The sequence below is a fragment of the Manihot esculenta genome, chromosome 2 (assembly GCF_001659605.2).
Source record: "Manihot esculenta cultivar AM560-2 chromosome 2, M.esculenta_v8, whole genome shotgun sequence".
Lineage (NCBI taxonomy): Eukaryota > Viridiplantae > Streptophyta > Magnoliopsida > Malpighiales > Euphorbiaceae > Manihot > Manihot esculenta.
Window position 1 is genome coordinate 19,590,011 of NC_035162.2, and position 20,808 is coordinate 19,610,818.

Below are 20,808 nucleotides of genomic sequence, written 5' to 3' on the forward strand. Positions count from 1 at the left end.
TCCCTTTTGAGCTGTTTAAAAGCTCATCTCATATCTTTAGTTAGGTGACCATGAGTGGAGCAAGTAATCACTTGAGCTGAATAACCTAGGGCAAGTGGCTCAATAACCATTTATTTACGTTCACCAGTATCAGGTAAGATATAGTAGGAAGTATAATAAAACTCTCTAAAATCTTTACATTTTGTTGGTCTAGTCAGAGTTTCTAAATTTTATTCGTTCAAAAGGGTAGTTTAATATTAAATAATAGCATTCTAATATTTTATGTACTTAAAGTTGGATTGAAGATCTACTTTATGTCTTGAGAAACATGTTTTAAAAGTGAGACTTGTTGAAATAAATTTTGTTTCGGACAATTAAATTTCAATTAGTTAAGGATAGAACTGTGTTTTATTTTTGGGGATTTAAATTCTGTGCTTGAGGACAAGCAATGTGCAAGTGTGGGGAATTCTGATGAGTTGTAAAACTCACCACTTTTTTCATATTAATTTCCATGATTTTATTATGATTTTGATGAAAAAAGATAGGATTTTTACTTGGATTTTAATTTTGGACAGGTTTGGTGCTAAAAGTGTGAAAAGAAACCAGCAGACACCTGTTTTAGAACTGTGTTAAACTGAAAGATACTACTTGCCTAAGGCTGTGACCCAAGCTTGACAGATAGACAATACAGTTTTTGTTTTGACAGCCGTACAAACTTTAAATTATTTTAGAGATAGCTGCAAACATGATCAGATCGAGGATTAGAATAACAACCATATAAGGATTTATTGGTTTATTTTATTTTATTTCTTTTAAATTTTGAATATTTTCTTTTATCTTTTTGTTGGGAAAAGCCTATATAGAGGCTGTTTTAGAAGTAGAAAACCATCTCCTCATCTTCCAATTCACCTCTTCCTTTCGGTTCCTCTAGCTGAATCCCTCTTCTCTTCTTCTTTTTTTTTTTTTTTTTTTTCTGTATTTTTATTATAATTCTTAGTGGCTAAGTACTCTTTTTCAGTTGAAAGTTAATCTAGTTGAGATTTTATTTAATTTGTAAGATCTATTCTTAATTTCTCTTCATTTTAATTTATATTTTCATTTTTTTTTCTATTTTCGAGGAGTACTACCTCCATTGTTGTCTTTTTAGGGATTCAAGAGGCTTATTAAATATCCTAAATAGACAATATATTGCTAGTTAACTAAAGTAAATGTGTAATTGTTTAATTGGATTGATATAAGTAGCAATTAGTAAATCTATTTATGTTAATAAATTGATTAATTTGGTTTAAATATTTCGCTTGCAATTGTTAATCAAGTTTGAGTTTTTTTCTTAAAACAATTAATTAACTAAATCTACACACTTGTTGGAGTTATTGATTAATTAAGAATTAATTTAGCACTTTGTAAATTAATTTAATATTAAGAAAAAATTAGTGGGATTCACTTGTTTAAATGTTGTAACCAAACAATGAAAAATTAAATGAATTATCTTTTGAATTAATGATCAATTGAAAATCTCTTAACTTTGATTACCTTCAGTAGAGCTTTTAAATTAATTATTTATTTCATCATTCAATAAGTTAATTATTTATTTCATCATTCAATCACACTTATTTTATTTTTTCTTAGAGTTTTCTTGAAATTGAAAATAAAAATTTTCTTCTTCTCTCTTTCATTTTAAATAATTCTTCTATTTCACTTGGCCTTTAATTTAAATTAAGGTCTATGTGAGATCGACACTCATTCACCCTTTCTACAAAAATTATTAAATTAGAAAAGGAGAATCAGTTTTAATTGAAGGATTAAACGCCCGTCATTCCTCTTTTTTCTTATGGAAAGCAAACAGTATTGTAAATATATACAACAATTGCAAAGGCAACATGAGTATCTATCATCGCTTTTTATTAATCCGATTGGAAAGGGAAGAGGTTTGTCACTCTAGTCAATGAGTCAGTTGACCTCATTCATTTTTCTACTTCCAATATTTTATTGATTGTGTTGTACAAATAGTTAATATTGAAATAAAATGGAGTAATTTTTATCCATGGTCACTGAACTTTAGTCACTGATTCATTACAACTACTAAACTTTAATTTATCTTAGAAAAGTTATCAACGTTTAAATATTTGCATGAAATAGTCACTCAGATGAGGTTTCGGTAAATTTTTCAGTGAAATGTATATATGACTTTATATGATACTTACTATCAGCTCTCACATTTTATGATATCTATGCTTTTTTTTTTTATGTTTATTTTGCATATGTACGTGAGTAGGCTGCAAATATTTTTTTAAAAAAATTAATTAAATATTTTTTAATAAAAAATATGTAAATAAATTTAGTAAAAAATATAATCTAATAATTAATTTATAATTATTATTTTTTAATAAGATAATTGTATAATTAAAAAATAAATATATATATTATTAATGTCTGTATTGCTATATATAAACTACAAAATAAAAACATATTTGGGTTGCAGGTGACATCCCAATTAGCAAAGTTCAAAAATTTAGAGACGTAGGCAAAAAAAAAAAGGAAAATTATTTCTTTATTATTATTTTAAGTCACGTAAGATGGATCACATATGCATCTCATTAGAAAATCTATTGGCATCTCACTTGAGTGATTATTTCAAAAAAATATTTAAATGTTGATGACTTTTTTGAAACAAATTGAAATTTAGTGACTAAAATAAATAATGATTAAAGTTCAGTGATCATGGGTGAAAGTTATCCAAATGAAATGACATATGACTTTTATGTACAAATTTCTTAACAAAGGCTCTAGGTCCTTATTATGGAATGATTTGAAACTCCTTTCCAACTTATAAAATCTCCCTTGGTATTGCATTGGAGACTTTAATTGATATGGAGTAATTAGTCTTGAATTTTACGGTAAACTTGGATTGGGCCTAACTTTTACTGCCGACATTCGATGGCGACCCATGATAACTTTTCGGAAAGGAAATTTTGAGACACACAACTTTCAAAAGTGTGACAAAATCCATAGGCCTGTCACAAAGTTTGAGGCGAAAATTCCACCATTTAAAGGGTCAAATTTGCATTTTGATTATTTTTTGGATTTTTTTATAATTTTTCATATTAGGGTTTTCTTTTATAAATAGCCTTTCATTGGCTATTTTGAGACACTTTTCAATCTTTCAAGAATTTCAATAAGCATTTTCGGCTTCTGGCCTCTCGTTTGTATTGTTTCGTCTTAGCCAAACGTTATTGGTTAAAATTTCTGATGGAGTCTAATTAGTCCTATATCATTAATGATATTCGAAGTTTGGACGATAAGCTTAGCAGATGTGAGGTGAGGTTTTCTCACATTGCAGTTTTTGAAGATCTTATACAATCATATGCATTAATGGAATTAGCTTTGAAATGTCCGACTTAGATTTATAAATGTTTTGGGCATCAGACAATTCAATAATGTTTGTATCGGGCTTTAGCGTCTATTGATTGGCAAAAGTCCACGAGCATGAGGCATTGTTACTACCTCTTTCCAATTATGAAATTAAAACAGTCGTGTTTCAGTTGGGGGGTGATAAAGCACCATGTCCTGATGATTTTTTAGGTATTTTTATCAGCGTAATTGGGACATTGTTGGCTTATCAATATGCTAAATTATTCATACATTTCATGGAATAGGTTTTTTGTTGAAGGAAATGAATATGACTAATATTGTCCTTATTCTTACATGTCAATATCCTCTTGGTATTCACTAGTTTTACCTATTAGCTTATATAATTTTGTTTACAAGGTTATCTCTAAGACTCTAGGGAATCACTAAAAGCTGTGAATAGTTTCTCTTGTTCTTGTAGATCCACATAGCTTTCATTCCATCTAGGAAAATTCAAGACAATATTATAATTACTCATGAGGTGTTTTATTATTTTAAATTCTAAAATAATAAGACACATTCTTCAGCTTTGAAATTAGTTATGTATAAAGTTTATGATCAGGTGGATTGGCACTTTCTACATACGGTGCTTTTTACAAATGAGATTTGATTCGTCGTGGATTCAATTCGTGATGTAGTGTGTTACCACTACTAGTTTTTCTAATTTGGTTAATGGATCTCCTCTGCTTCTTTTCGTCCTTCTCGGGCCTTAAACAAGGAGATTATCTTCCTATTTATTTCTTTTTGTTTCTCAAGTGTTATCTTATATATTAGCTCGTGAAAAAGGGCTCATTAAATGTATTAAGACTACTCGCTATGCTCATCCTTTCATTGATATTTTATTAGCAGATGATACTTTGTTAATTGCACAAGCTATAAGGTTGGAACTAGATAACCTTCTTACTTTTCTTCATTCTTTGGGTGCAAGGCAAACTATTAATTTTCAAAATTCCTATATTTTGTTTAGTAAACACATGCCTCTTAAGCTTAAGTGGGACATTCTAAGAAAGTTTCACATGCAAAAGTTAACCTCTTTCAATTGCTCCCTGGGTTGCCAATTTTGGTAGGTTATTCACGTCAACAAGACCTTTCTATTATTCTAGATAGAATTCAAATGGAAACTCAATCATGGAAGTAGTATCGTGCTACCATGATTCAATCAATTTTATCTACTCTTCTTGCTTAGTCCATGTCTCTTTTTTTGTACCCTAAGAAGGTTTCTATCAAGATGAACAACTTGATGTCTAATTTTTTATGGGAGGTGATCATACAATTAGAAACTTATGTTGGGTCTCTCAGCAACGGTCTTGCATGTCCAAATTTTGGGGTGATTTAGGTTTTAAAGGTTTTGAAAATTTTAACCTCATTTATTTGATTAAGTAGTTTAGCAACTCGTCCATAACATGGACATTTTATGGGTGTGAACTCTAAAGAGCATATAATTTTCACATTCTTCTTCTTGGCAAACGTCTTCTAAATGATGTAGTTCATGGATTTGGCAGAGTTTGTTGGCTAGATGAAATGTTCTTCATAAGGGTATTTGCTTGAATATTGGCAATGGCATGACAATCATATTTAGTCTGATCTATGGGTATCTCAAACGGCTAATTTTTTATAGTGCCCAAACCCTTTCATTGCTTGACTGGCATTACTAGGCTTGCAAATTTAATTGATCTCAGGCTATTGACTAGAATCAACAATTGCATACATAATTTGTTTTCTAATCCTATGGCTACTGTTATTTCAATCTCGATGGCTCTCCTTGTAGTACATGATTCTTGATTTTGGTATTTTATGAGGAATGGACAGTATATAGTTAGATATTGGTCTCTAATGCGTAATCTTTTGCACTGCAATATGGCGAGCCACCCTTCTCCTTTAGATGTTGCCAACTTCAGGGATTTGGAGGAGACACTTAAACAATAGATTTTTTTTTTAGGCGTTGCTTATATAATGCATTACCTTTCTTCACTAATCTGGCAAGACGTAGTCTTGTGAATTATTTTTGTTATCCAATTTGTCAATCACAACCAGGGGCGGAGTTACGGTGGGCCAAGGGAGCCCCTTGAAAAATTACAAATCATTTAGGAGTATTTAGATAGTTTTACATATAACAGAAAAATTACCATTAGGTCCTTATATATTTAAAAAATTTATTAATTAGTCCTTATTCCAAAATTGCTCGATCAAAATATTTTCTACTTTATAAAATTAAATCCTTATCTGCCTTTAATATTATTTATTTCATTTAATTTTAATTATTTATTTTATTTTGTCCCTCTCATTTTCTATTTTTTCAATCCAAAAAATTTATTTTTTATTTTTAAAATTTCAACTCCAATGCATAAATTTTTTTTAAAAAATTATTAATTCATTGCGTAATTTAATTTTATACGCTATTTTTATTATTAAGAAGTAATTATCTCACTTAATTAGTTTCTAATCTATTTATATAATTAAAATTATTTATTAAGCTATTTAAATTTAAAAAAAATAAATTTTAAATTTTTCTAAATAAAAGTATTTTATAATTAATGTTTTATTAATTAATGAGTTTTATGGACTATTTAGATTTAAAAAATAATTTAATTTTATGAATACAAATTTAATGGGTAATAGGTTAAAAGTCGATTAACCTATTAATAATAATAATTTAATTTAATGTTTTATTTATTCTATTATTAAAAGTCGATTTCAATATAGAATGAAAGATAAACTATTGATCGGTTTATTATTGACTTATATTGAAAAATATATTTATAAAAATTAAAAATGAAGTTGTTATTAATATATTTTAATTAATAAAAAAGTTAGATAAATTGTAATTTAATTATTTTTTATAAATTTTTTGAATATATATTTATTTTATATATTTTATTTTTATTAATCATTCATTAAAATCGAGTTCCCTAAACAAATTTTCTTGATCCGTCACGGATCACGACCATAGACTCTAGAGTGTATGTTCTTTTGGTGTTCTTATGTTTGTTGTCATATGGTTTGTTAGTCATTTTAGTTTTATGCCTTTTAAGGCAGGTTTTCCTAATTTTATATAGTGGTGGATGAGTTTGTTGAAAACTTGATGTTGGCTTCCAATGGCTCATATTTGTTGACTTTAGTAGTGATCAATTTGTGGTATATATAAAAAGGACAGAATAGCTACATATTTGATAAGCTACAGCTTGATCCTCTTATTATTTCACAGAAGATTTCCACGAACATTTGACACTTTCAACAGAGTAGTATTTATGTTAAACATTCTTTAATTTAAGTTGTTATGTTGCATAGAAGGATAAGTTTTTCTAGACGGCTATTGTTGTGATTGCTGTAAATAGAGTAGGTTTAATAGTTTATGAAATAATGACACGAACAACTAATCTTGGACTTTGGATCGGACCTAACTTTTATTGTGACGTCCGATAAAGATTCACGATAATTTTTTAAAAATGGAATTTTGAGATACACGATTTTCAAAAATGTAATAATGGTCATAGGTCTGATCACAAAGTTTGAAATGAAAATTTCACTGTTTATAGAGTCAATTTCGTATTTTAATTATTTTTTTAGATATTTTTATAATTTTGCATATTATAGTTTTTTTCTATTATAAATTACATGTTCTTAACTATTTGAAACTCACTTTTCAATTTTGTAAAGAATTTTAATAAGATTTTCTGATTTTTAACATATTATTTTTTATATCATTTTACCCAAACGATATTGATTAAAACTCTTGACAGAATCTAATCAGTTCTTTATTGATTGTTATCAAATAACTAAGAAGTTAAAGGGCATCTTCTATCTATTGACTATAGAGAGTGAAACATATTCCTTAGTTTTATACGATGCTTTATGTGGAGTGTCACCTCTTTTCTTTTGAATATCAACTCAATAGTAATAGTTATTCGTCAATTTTGTTCGTGTTTTTGGTATATTATCGTCCTTTGAGTCCCATGCCAAGCCAATTATTTCGCTAATGTGGTAGCAAAGTTTTATTTTAAGAGCTCTCTTCCATTAGGGTAATCAACTTTCACATTAGTGTAAACTTTTATAGCGGTTTCCTTGCATAGTTAAAAAAAAAAAAAAGACTTTAAAGAAATGATATTATTTTATTACGATTTTAAATGAATTTTTAATGAAAATTCATAACAAAATGAAAATAATATAATAATTTCAGAATCATATCCTTTTCAACTCAATTTGAGACTTAAAATATCATAAATACTCTCATGACTTAAATTTAACATTAACTTTTAAACTATTATCTTTAATTAAATAATAATTAAAATGACATATACTGACATGAAATAAAAAAAAATACCAATTTTCTTAGTAATATTTATAAAATTTATTTATCAACAATATATAATATTTAATTATTAGTAATGTATCATTATATTACTTTTTAATAATTTATGTATTTTTATAATTTTAAAATTAATATTACGAAATTTACAAACATTCTTTTTCTATTAGTTCTGTTATAATCAATAACTAACTATTTATTAGAAATATAACTAGTGGATTAGATTCAATTTTCTATAAAATTTTCATTTTAATTTTATTAATATTATAAAAAAATTTACTACTTAGTATTTATATTACGAGAAAATTTATTATTTAATTTATTAATTTTAATTAAAGATAATTAAAATAATTTTAACATATTAATAAAAGTATTAATTAATTTTTATTATTAAATATTTTATTTTTTAATTTTTATAATTTAAAAAAAATTATTAATTGATTTCTTAATTTTTAAAAAATATATTAATTAGTTTCTTTATTAAAAATATTTAAAATTTTTTATAAGATTTAATAAAAAGAACTAATTAATATTTTTTAAAAAATTAAAAATATTTTAATATATATTTTTAAAATTAAAAAATTAATAAGAGAGTTTTTTTTAATTATAAAAATTAAATAGTAGTTTTACCTTATAAAAAAAATTAAATAAACATTTGTTTTTTTTTTTTTTAATTAATCGAATATCTCCTGGATTTCTCATTTTAGCCTCAATATAATTTTAGATGTTCTAACAATGTGAAGGCGTGAAGCAACTAGGAGCTAATGGACTTCAAGGACTCCAAAATCTCCACTGCCACCTCCTTCAGGCGGCCGTCCAATCGCCTTCTCTATGACCGCCGTTACGGTTGGGTGTAAGAATCTCTCTATTTCTAGGTTTTGGTGTCAGTGTGTACAGAAATACAATTAAGGATAATTCTATTGAATTACTTTTGATTTGCAGGTTTGATGAATGGAAAGACCCCTCAGAGGAAGCCCTAGCTGGTGGCCGGGGAATGTAAGATTTTTTCACCCTTTTGCCCCACTTTTCCTACATTCAGCAATCAGAGCCCTTTTCTCCCGCTCATTAATCTCGTGTTTTGGTCATTCTTTGAATTTTTCTGTGCAGGTTCTGCATATTGCCTCTAACAAAAGCTTTCCTGAATAAAGCTAAGAGCTCGGTACGTTGAGTTTGGGTTCTTTGTTATTTTAGTAAATTATAAGCGACTATTGATTGGCTATGATGATTATGTAATGTGAATTTCTATTTTCTATTGTGTATGACAGTAGAATTTTTTTGCACTAGCAACTTTTATGTCTTGGGGAAGAATTGAGTTGTTAGCTCTTGTGCTAGAAATCCAAAAATCAAGTACTTCTACATGTACAAGTTTCAATGTATTTGTCAAAATTTACCAATAACCAATAGGGATTAATCTCAAACTAATTGAGGTTGGCTGGTTATGTTTGAAATCTTTCCTGATCAATCTCTAAAATATTGTAAATATTTGACACTATCTCTCCATGTCTTGTTAGGTCTCCCGCTTTTCTTTCTTTCATTCCACCACTAACTTGTCACACTTCCATACTGGGGTATTCAATGCTCTATGTTGGACATGATCAAACCATCTTACATGACTTTTTTCTCATTTTATCCCCAATTTTTGCTTTATACACTGTCTGGCAGATGGGTCATCCCACTAAAATAATATTTTAGGAGTGGCCCTTACAACCACTTATTTAGTCTAGTTTTATTTTGTATTAATGGAAAAATGCTTGTCTGTTGGTATGTTAAGTTTGTGGCATTCTATAAAGTCCTGAGTAGATGAGCTTTTGGTTTACTATTTTCCCTTCTCTTTCTCCTCAAAGGAAAAAAAAATGTTGGATCTGTAGATGGATGCTTTAGCCCATCTTTTTTTTTTCTCTTTATTTCTTCCTCTTTCTTATTTTTAATAGATTTTAGATGAGGATCTGTTTCAGACTCTGTATTCATTGCTTTCAGAATGTCTGTTGTTGTGCTGTTAAGGATAGAGTTGTCCTCTTAAAGCTTTGGATTCATCTGCATTGGCATATTTAGTTTTGCCTCTAACATGTTCAATATGTACGGGAGAAGATATTCTAAGGATAAAGAAAAACCATTTCAAGTGAGCAATAGAAGTGGGTGAATTATAACTTTGCTTGTAACATATTTTCCCTATAGTGCTTAGCTAGGGATGCTTCCATGCTTTAGGATATTTCCTTGAGAACTAGCAAACCTGGAACTCTAGAATAACTATCTCAAGTAAATATATGATGATAAACATACATCTTTGATAAAAATATCTTCATACCTTCTCCATAAATTTTCTGAATTACCCTTTACACTCTACAGTACTGCCTTCATCCTTGAGAACTATGAAGAATGCAGTTCCATAAGCAAAGAGTGCCTTCTGCTTTGTTTAAAGGCGAGGGTTACAATAGATTTGGAGATTACAAATAACTTAGTTCATCATAATCATGTGTATTACATATTGCTCGAGGTTGCCCTGGATTTATTGTGGAGCAATAATTGGACATGGCACATAATAATTGCAAGCACACTACTAGGTTAAGTATGACATTTAATTTGATATCACAATTCAGGTAAGATTAGATTTTACTTACAGAGAGGACCTTGTGAAGGCTGAAAAGGTTTGAAATTCTCTATTGATTATTTCTGGGGCTAATTCCGCCACATTTCTTCTAACTGTGATGTTTTACTTGATAAATTCTGTTCTAAACATGTGTTTTTTTCCTGCTCTTTCCTAATTAGTAGGTGGATTCCAGAATGATGTGTAATTTACTGAAATTTACTTTAGCATTTACCCTTTTCATTGTGGGAGAGCTTAGAGGCCTAATTTGCATACCCAAGTTTAAAAAACATGCTAAGCAAAATGCTAATGTTTCACCTTAATTTAACTTTATTTACATCACTTTGAATCTGACTGTCTGAGAGAAGCGAGGCCATAATTGTAATTGAATGATGAACAAGCTGTAATTTAACTGCGTTCACTATAAAGAAAATTAAAATAGCTTTATCCACTTCACTCACATCTTCTCTTCATTTTGTCACAGATTAATCTTGCAGCAGATTTTGCTCTCAAAGTTTTGGAAAAGCCAGATCTTTTGTCTCCTCAGGCACTGCGGGCAAATCTTGATAAGCAGCTTAAACAAGTCATTTCTTCCATAAAAACACCAGAAATCAACATATTTGCTCTCAATGTAAAGAAATCATCCGAAACCTCCAATTTCTCTTCTCATCTACAAATAGGAACCACAGAATCAGATATGACTTGAAGTACGTAAACTTCACTTCCTGTAATTTCATGTGAATCTACTTTATATTATTTCAGGTCTTTGTTGAACTTATATGGACTTTTTATGTCTACAACACATGGGGTTGTAAAAGCACTATATTTGATAGATGGTGAATCTAGTTTTAACAAACTATTTTCAGCCAAGAATTTTGTCCAATGGCTTGTGATGTCTCGTACGACTTTCTCCCATGAAAGCACAGATATACATAACTATACGTCTGCTGTAATCTTTATTAACAATATGTTTTAAGTTTTTAACATTATATAAAGTTTTTTAACGTTATATAAAGTATGATATTGAAAAGGGTAGATTTGGGTAGATTGTGGTAGTAAGTAAAAGAACTTCCTTAGTATTCCATGTACTTACCACTGCCTTACTAGTTATGAATACCTCTTGTTGTGGATGCAATTGATAATTATTCAAAAGTTCATAGATTATTTTGATAATATTAAAAGTACTGGTAGAATTGAAAGTGATTACTTTGAGCAAAATTCAAGATGTTTAAGATTGTTAGTTTTTAATTATTTTATTTACTAGTTTTTTTTTTTCGAACAAATTTTATCAGGTTTTTTCTTACATTTTAATTAAATTTTCATATCTTTTATTTAGTATGATTAATTTTGAGAGAATTTAAAACAATTGAAGTCTCTCTTTAATTTTTTTTGATAAAACTAATAATATAAAAATTTAATTCTTTTAAATTATCGTTCAATTTAATTTTAAATTAAAATTAAAATTTACTAAAGTTGTTAAGATTTTACAAAAAATAATTTCACTTACATCTATTTATATCAAAATTATTTAATTATACTTTGAGAACTCTTTTTTTTTTAAATTTTAACTTTAAATTTTCTTTTGCTTTTTTTAATTATTACATACTTTTTTAAAAAAAATTATATTAAAAATTAAAATTTAATACATTTATAGTCAATATTAAAAATTAATTATATTATTATGTTAATTTAAACTTGAAGGCTCGATTCAAGGAAAAGAAGTCGACGTAACTTTTCATTCGGGCGTAATAGTTTCAATAATCATTTTATTTATTATATAATTTCAATCAAATTACACTTATATAATTTAATTATTAAATATTTTTTACCATTTTATTTAACTAATTTAATTAATTAATTATAATTTATTTTATTTAAATAGATTATATATATAATATATACACTATTTTCGTAGTAATAGAGTTATATTATTAGAATATAAATTATTAAAATAATTATATGTATGTATATATGTTTATAATTGTTGTTATTCTCTATTGACATATTTAACAATAATATAAAATTATTATATATTTTAGTTATTGTTCAATTATTAAAGGCTTATAATAATATATTTTAATTAATTAATTATAATTTATTTTATTAAAAAAATTATGTATATGCATTATGTATATGAACGATTTTAATATTAATATAATTATATTAAAAATATAAATTATTAAAATAATTATATGTGGATATATATATGTGTTTACTTAAATTTGTTATACATATATATAATTATATATTTTAGCTATTAGTCAATTATTAGGGATTTAAATTATACCACTAATTTAATTCGTTCTATTTAAATATATTATATTAAATAATATCTTCATATTAATAGAATATATTTATTTACATGAAAAATTTAAAATTTTTTACTATTTTATAATTTAATTTAAAATTTTAAAAATAATAAAATTATTTAAGATTATAAATTTTATTGTAATTATATTCGAATTTAAAATCTGAATTGGAAAAATTGTATTATGATGATGTAATAATATGATGTAAATTATTTTATTATATTAATTTGATAATAAATAAATGCCGTTAATATAAAAAATTTAAAATTTTATATTATTTTATAATTTAATCTAAATCTTTAAAAATTAGTACAATTTATTTCAAAATTTATTTTTCTTTCATCCCAGACGTAAAAAATTATAACTTTAACTTTTTTTTATTTATCATTAATTTCAATAAAAGTTATAATAGGTATCATATTTATTAATTTTTTACTTTTTAAATATATTATTAGATATTTATCATAATAAATTTTATTATATTCATTATAAAAAAATGTAGTCTTACTGTCCACAGTACTAAATTGCTTAATAGTATAAATTAGTGCATATATAAATGCAGACATTACATTAAGAACAGAAACCTTAATTTAGTATAAAATTAAAATATTAAATATTAATTCTTATAAATAAAAATATTAAATAAATAAGTTCAATTTATACAGTTACAAACGTCTATAAGCTCCATAAAAAAATTTAGTATCATTATTTTGTTTTCTATAATTAAAAGGTTATATAAGTAGATGAATTTATACAAACTGCTTTTTGTAATTTATTGGGACATATCTAGATCAAATACAAATAGGGAGTATATGAATCAAACCGTTCGTGAGTTATTCGAAGTTTGATTTGATAAAAACTCGACTGAACTCGACTTGATTTCTAAACGAGTCAAGCTCGAGCTTAATTTTTAAGTTTATTTAGTAAACGAGTCAAGTTTGAGTTCCATAGTATTCGTCTCGTTAAGACTCGTGAGCTCGATTCGTTTCTGAATTCATGAGCAGGCTCGCAAATAGGCTCGTGAACAATCTCGTTATGTAAACTGAAATTACTATCATAAGAGAAATAAACTCAAACCTTACATATACTTTCATGAGCCAAATCTAAATTTTTTAAAATTCAGCTCTAGATAGTTTAATTACACTCTTAAACTTGCATATATTTGGATCATTAAGATTTAAAAGCTCATCTTTATAAGTTTACGTGCTAATTTGTAGATATACTTATTTAACTAAAATTATTATAAGATAGGATTACGTAGCAAGAGTTTGATAAATCGATATGCAATCCCACTAGTAAAAAGAAAGATCAAAAAAATATAGTATTCAATTTTTCATTAAAATTCGCCATTTCTCAAAGAAGACGAGTATTTATATAAAATTACAGTTAGCGGATATAATACAGCAGATTCTTATTATTTTTATAATTACCGAATCCGGATCATTTAGTTCGGTGGGTTGTTTATCAAATTCTTAATTTTGAAAATGGCAAAGTCGGTTATTACATTTGAAAAGTGGTCCCTAAATTATGATGGCTGCAAAGAGCATCAAGCCCTATGCCTTCCACCCCTTCAATTTTTTTAAATAAAATTTTAAAATTATATTTAAAATATTAATAGTTATATAATATATAAAATTTATTTATTACGAATTAAATATTTAACTAGTTATTATAAATCAAAAGTAAATATTATTTATTATTTAAAATTAATTTAATTAATTAATATTTAGTTTGTTTCATAATTTTTATTCATTTTATTATTTTATATGTATTAAAAAAATTAATTTTTTATCAATTTTTTAATTATATTCATTGTAAAGTATATTCATTTAAAAAAATAATAATTTTTTAAATAATAATGAAAGAAAAGTTATTTTAAAAATAAAATAAAATAAAATAAAATAAGATTATAATAATCGATTTATATGTTATTATAATATAAAAAATAAAATTAAAGGTAAAAAAATTAAATAATAATTTTGAAATAAATAAAATTAAGAAATATATAAAAATTATGAGACGGATGAATATTTTTTATTTATTGATAATTATCACATTTAATTTAATTTTTTATTGTATTTTAAAATATGTTTTGTTCATTTTTTAATTAATGAATGGAATTGATTGAATTAATAATTTAGAAAATTTATTAATTTTCTTATTGAAAAAAAATACTCTTTTAAATATTGATATGATATAACATTCGCTTAAAGTGTGTTATAAAAACAGGATCACATGGTAAAATTCTAATAAATTATAACACGTAGTTACACTAGTTTCATCCGTAAAAAGGAAGGTGAGGGCATCATAACACTCCGTATTCAGAACTCCAAAACTCGCTCTCTTCTGAACAAGTTGAGTCTTCACATAAAATTACCATTAACGGATATAATTCAACAGATCTCTATTACAGTTATAATTGCAGGATCCTTTATCCATTGGTCAATATTAGTCGAATTTTCAAGAGATACGATAACTAATTTCATCTTTTTACAGTGCAAAAACTAATGATCACAAAGATTAAGGTACATATTCTTACACAACTACTATTGAGTTCAAAAAATTACATTATACTCGCCCTTTTTCAGTTTACTAACTTGAATACATAAAAAGCCTATAGGCTACTCTTGAGCAGTATGAAGCTTGGGAGAAGGCCTCATTCATGGCTCTTAGTATAAGGGAGGAAGCTTCCATCGACACTCCAAGGACTCAAACAGAGGCAATCCAAAAGCAATCCAAGGGGAAGGCAAAGCTGGAGGAAGAGGAGTCGTCGAACGAGGCTCTAAAGGATATTGACTGGAAGCTGATTCGGGTCGTGCAAATGTACTAGAAGGAGCAAAAGGAGGATTATAGGATCCACGATGCCTCGCCCCTGTCTGAAGAAATCTTGGTAGAGACATTTTCTGCCAAGTTCAAACTTTCAAGTTTGGACAAATACGACGGAACAGCAGATCCCAGAAGTTACCTGGCGATCTTTAAGATAACAATGTAGCTCCAAGATGTCAATGATTTTGTGTTGTGTCGAGTGTTTTCGTCAATACTTACAAGTTTGGCTTATAAATAGTGAGAGAATTAAATCATGAGATAGCATGTTAAGCTTTGAAAAAAGGAACACGCAATATCAAGTTCATGAATTATCTAATCAAGAATCCAGTTGCTACGTACCAACAGCTAATAGAAAAAACTCAGAAATACATCAGACTGGATGTTGAAGTCCAAGCATTGAGAGAGGATAAAAGGACGAGTCAAAAGCAAAATTAAAAGCCAGAGAGGCGAAGATATGAAGGAGACCACTCAAGTTATCCAGTCTCTCGAAGAAAGGATGACTAAGAAACGTTGGATGGATGAAAGTGTGTATACAAGAACAAGGCTACAAGACGAGTATCCACCATGTCCATAATCCCGGTGTTAGTCCTGCTAACTAAGGCTACAACGTGGATATCTGCTAGGCCCATAATTCTAGTGTTAGTCCCACCACCTAAGGCATTTTATGCCAAGGCCAAAAGGTGAGTATCCGCCAGACCCATAAATGGAGTGCTAGTCTCGCTACTTAAGGCATTTTATGCCTAGGCCACAAGGCGAGTATCCGTGTAACGACCCGGAAACCGGACCGCTACCGGCGCTAGGATCCAGATCGGCATAAGGCCGCCGGGACCCGTAGCAAGCCTAACATACATCCTGTAAACCTGTGTAATCCCATACATGATCATACATAACCATAAACCTGTAAAAATTTTTCTTTTCCTTTACCAAGCTTAACCTGTGCATGCACATAACATAAACATAAACCACATACTAGAGCCCTCATCAAATGCTCCAACGGGGTATCATCATCATACATTAAGCTTGGTCTGACATAGACATCATAAAAACATTTCTATAGATCATGTATCAAAAGGGATAACAATACACATAGGGTCAAGCACAATTTCTAATCCTCATTAACATAACATGAAATTACATTACTGTACTATTCTTTACATTACATCATTCTCATGTCCACTCTAACTATTACATAAACATGTGACCTTACTCTTCTTGACTTCCTGATCTACCCTGCTAACTGCAAGCCTGGGGGTTAAGGGAGAGGGGTGAGCTATAAAGCCCAGTGAGCAGAATAGTAAAAACATATATTAACATTCATGCTTTTATGAAATGCGTCACTTCACAAACAATTCACATCAAGAGTGAACCTGTCACCAAATAGTCCCAGCATCATATCGCCAGGCCGTAGAATGGGGTCCTGGTCTTCCTGTCATATCATATCATTACTTACCATTGCCCCAGGGCCTCATCTGGGCACCTGGTCTTCGCGTTCCATACCATGCCAGGACGTAGAATGGGGTCCTGGTCTTTCATACCGTGCCAGGCCGTAGAATGGGGTCCTGGTCTTTCCTCAGGGACTAATTGGATCATACAGCATTCACCCACATCCACAATAAAGAATGCAGTGCAACAAATTCGTGGATTCTAATGCAACAACCTATTATATCTCATGGCAATTGTGATGCATGAATCATGCTAAAATTTCATATTTCTTAATTTAAAATATAAGAGTTTATTCTACTCACCTCTGGTTAGCTCAGACCAGACACTGGAGCAGCTGACTCACTGCTGGGGTCCTCGGTTCCTCGGGTCCAAACCTACACAGGTGGACTCAAAATGAGGGACCAAACATCTATGAACATGACTCTAAAATACTCCCCAAAAACCCCCTAAAAACACCTTAGAACATCCATAGAAATCATGCAAGTAACGGCTGAACAGGGCACTTTCGGCGGCAGGTTCGGCGGCCGAAAGTCCCTCTAGAGCCAAAAGTCATGCACCTTCGGCGGCCGAAAGTGCTAGACAGAGACGAAACTCATGCATGTTCGGCGGCACCTTTGGCAGCCGAAAGTGCCCTCCAGAGCCGAAAGTGCTCTTTCGGGGGCAGGCTTCAGCAGCCGAAAGGCTTGCCTCACAGGCAGGTTCGGCGGCCGAAAGTCCCTTCGGCTGCCGAACCTGAGTTCCTCAAATGGGCAGAAACTCTGCTCCAACATGTACATATGCCTCTCAACTCATTCAATCATGCATTTTCCTATTCTACAACATACATACTCAAGCATACAAGCTCCTAGGGGCTTCAAACTATCCTAAATCCCTACTACAACACATCAAACATCCACAAATATCATACATTACTCAAAACATCAACATGAACCCATAAACTCAAATATAACTTAACATGCATTTCTACCCTATAGATCTCTATAAAACTTGTTTAAAACATGCAAGAAAGGTTGGATCTAAGCTTACCTCTTGAAGATCGAGAGGGAAGGCGATCCTAGCTTGGAGGTAGGGAGAAATCTACTCTTTGCTCTCCAAGCTTCCAAACTTGCTCTTTTGCTAAAAAATCTTCAAACCAAGTGAAAACTCATTAGAAATCATGAAAACTGAAAGGAGGAAGCTCAAGATTGGTGAAGAACGGCGGAGAACTCACCTTGGCCGAAAACGGGAGAAAAGCTTGCCCGTTTCGGCTAAGGAACCCCTTTATAGGTGGCTGGCCATGCCACTTTCGGGGGCCTAACGTGCCTCCGCATGCATGCCATGTTCGGCGGCCGAACCTGGATGCCTCTCACTTGTGCCTTCGGGGGCCTAAAGCACTCCCGAAGTGCATGCATGTTCGGCGGTCGAACTTGAGGTTCGGCGGCCAAACCTGGGTGTAATACCCGGCTAAAGTCTGGCATCGGAATTCTACTTTCCGATGGAACCCAGGATGTCGGAATCCTCTAAGAGGGTAAGATTATGTTTTTCTAAAGTGTTTTAGAAAGTTTTAATGTTTTTAAGTTGAATTGAAATGAGTTTTGAGAGAAAAGAACTAAGGCAGAAAAACAAGGTTCGGCCGCCGAAGGTAATGTTCGGCCGCCGAACATCAGCTAGTTTCGGCCCCCGAAGGTCAGTTTCGGCCGCCGAACGTTGCATGGTTTTGCTGCCTTCGAAGCTTTGGTTAGGCCGCCGAAACTGACGCGGTTTGCCACCTATACATTGTCTTACGCTCGGTGGAAAGGACAAGTGTTGCTTTCCTTTCGCTCTCAGAGGTAAGACCATGCTCTCCTTAGGTTTTCTCCATGATTTCATCAAATCATGCAAGCTTTTAATGGTTTTGATATTGTTTTTGAAGGTTTTGAGCTTTAAACCTAAAGTTTTGAAGTTTGGAGATTTTGGAAGAGAGTTGCTCCGAATCTTCACGTTAGGATTGCTCATCTTCTTGTTTTCAAGAGGTAAGTGAAGATCCTAAACCTGTTTATATGTTTTCTGAAGGTTTTATGGGGTTTGCATGGTTAGAAATGTATGTTTAGGTTCAAGATAAAGTTTGGTGAGTTTTTGGAGTTTTGATGATGGAAGTTGTATATGTGTTATGTGTTATGTTTGTGTGGGGTTTTAAGGTAGTTTTTGACCCCTTTGAGCATATGCTTGGACGTATGCATGTTGAGGAGTTGAGTTGTTGAGTTGGGAGAAGTTTGGAGTATTTTGGCGTGAGGCAGAGCAAGTTTCTGCCTTGCTGATGAACTCAGCTTTGGCCGTCGAAGGAAGCTTCGGCCGCCGAATGTGCTGAGGAGGTGGCTTTAGCTGCCTAAGCTTGCCTCCGAGCCTTTGGACTTTCGGCTCTGGAGGGTAGATTCGGCCGCCGAAGGTTGCCGCCGAAGGTTAGAGACTTTCGTCTCTGGAGTGCCTTTCAGCCTCCGAAACCAGCCCCAAAAGGGTTCGGCCGCCGAAAGTCAAGATTCGGCCGCCGAAGGTGCTTGAGTTTCGTCTCTGGAGAAGACATTCGGCCGCCGAACCTGCTGCCGAATGTGCTCTGTCCAACCTTCCTTTGCATGATTGTTTAAAGGAGTCTAAGGGGATTCTTGGGGGAGTTTTATAGAGTTGTTCTTGAGATAGTTTGGTCCCTCATTTGAGTCCATCTGTGTAGGCACAGACCAGGGGAACCAGAGAGTTCAGCAGTGAGTACTGCTTCAGAACCTGCAGAGTCAGTTCAGAGTTAGCCAGAGGTGAGTGGAATTAAACTTAATTCTTTTAATTGAGAAATGGAATGCTTTTAGCATATTTCATGCACCATGATTATGCAGTAGGTTGTTTGCATTAGATTTTCACGAAAATGTTGCATTGCATAGTTATTTGTTGATGTGGGTGAATGCTGAATGATCCAATAGTTCCAGACAGGAAGTCCAGGACTCCATTCTACGGCCTGGCAGGTATAGGAAGTCCAGGACCCCATTCTACGGCCTGGCAGGTATAAGAAGTCCAGGACCCCATTCTACGGCCTGGCAGGTATAGTAAAGTCCAGGTGTTCAGTCTACACCCTGGCAAATGGTAAGTACAGATGTTATATACACATATACGTGTACAGGTATAGGAAGACCAGGACCTCAGTCTACGGCCTGGCACGGCACAGTTACTGGGACTATGTGGTGACAGGTTTACCCTTGATGTGAATTGTCTGTGTTATGACGCATTTCATGAGATTATGTTTTAATGACTTGTTTTACTGTTCTACTCACTAGGCTATAGAGCTCATCCCACTCCTTTAATTCCAGTCTTGCAGGTTCAGTGTACAGGTTGTACAGGGATAGATCAGAGGTGCATAGGAAGAGTAAAGAGCTTTGTAATAGTATAGAGTGGACATGTAATATTAAAGAAAAGTAATAGTTGTGTATAAAGTTAGAATTGTGCTTGACATAGTTATTTTGTATTGTAAAGTCTTTTGTGTACATGATCTAGTTATGTAATTGTTTATACAGAGTATGTAAAAAAAAACCAGGCTTAACAGGTATGAGTTAACCCATCTAGAGCAAGCTCTAGTCAGGGGTACAGAGTACAGAGTACAGAGTACAGAGATTGTGAATGCACAGGTTGAGCCATGGTTCAGAGAAAGAAAAGTTTTTATTTTCACAAAAAATGTATGATCATGTATGAGATTTTACAGGTACTCAGAGGGTATAGCAGGCTTGCTACGGGTTCTGGCGGCCTTAAGCCGACCTGAATCCTAGCGCCGGTGACGGTCCATTTTGGGGTCGTTACACTGGGTTTTCCTCCAAAGCTATTTTCATGAAAAACTCATTTTATTTCATACTTAAAACCATAAAAAGCACTAAAACATTTTATAAAAACATGATTTTACCCTTCTAGAGGTTTCCGACATCCAAATTCCACCGGACGATAGGAATTTCGATACTGGAGTC

General features: G+C 30.9%; 1 protein-coding gene across 1 annotated transcript; it reads left to right on the forward strand.

Annotated features, from left to right (window-relative positions):
• Positions 1-8,413: 8,413 nt before the first annotated feature.
• LOC110608531 lies at positions 8,414-11,160 on the forward strand. Its single transcript, XM_021747778.2, has 4 exons — positions 8,414-8,546; positions 8,636-8,689; positions 8,801-8,852; positions 10,762-11,160. The coding sequence occupies exons 1-4, from the start codon at positions 8,458-8,460 to the stop codon at positions 10,981-10,983; spliced, it is 417 nt and encodes a 138-aa protein (XP_021603470.1). The 5' UTR covers positions 8,414-8,457; the 3' UTR covers positions 10,984-11,160.
• Positions 11,161-20,808: the final 9,648 nt, after the last annotated feature.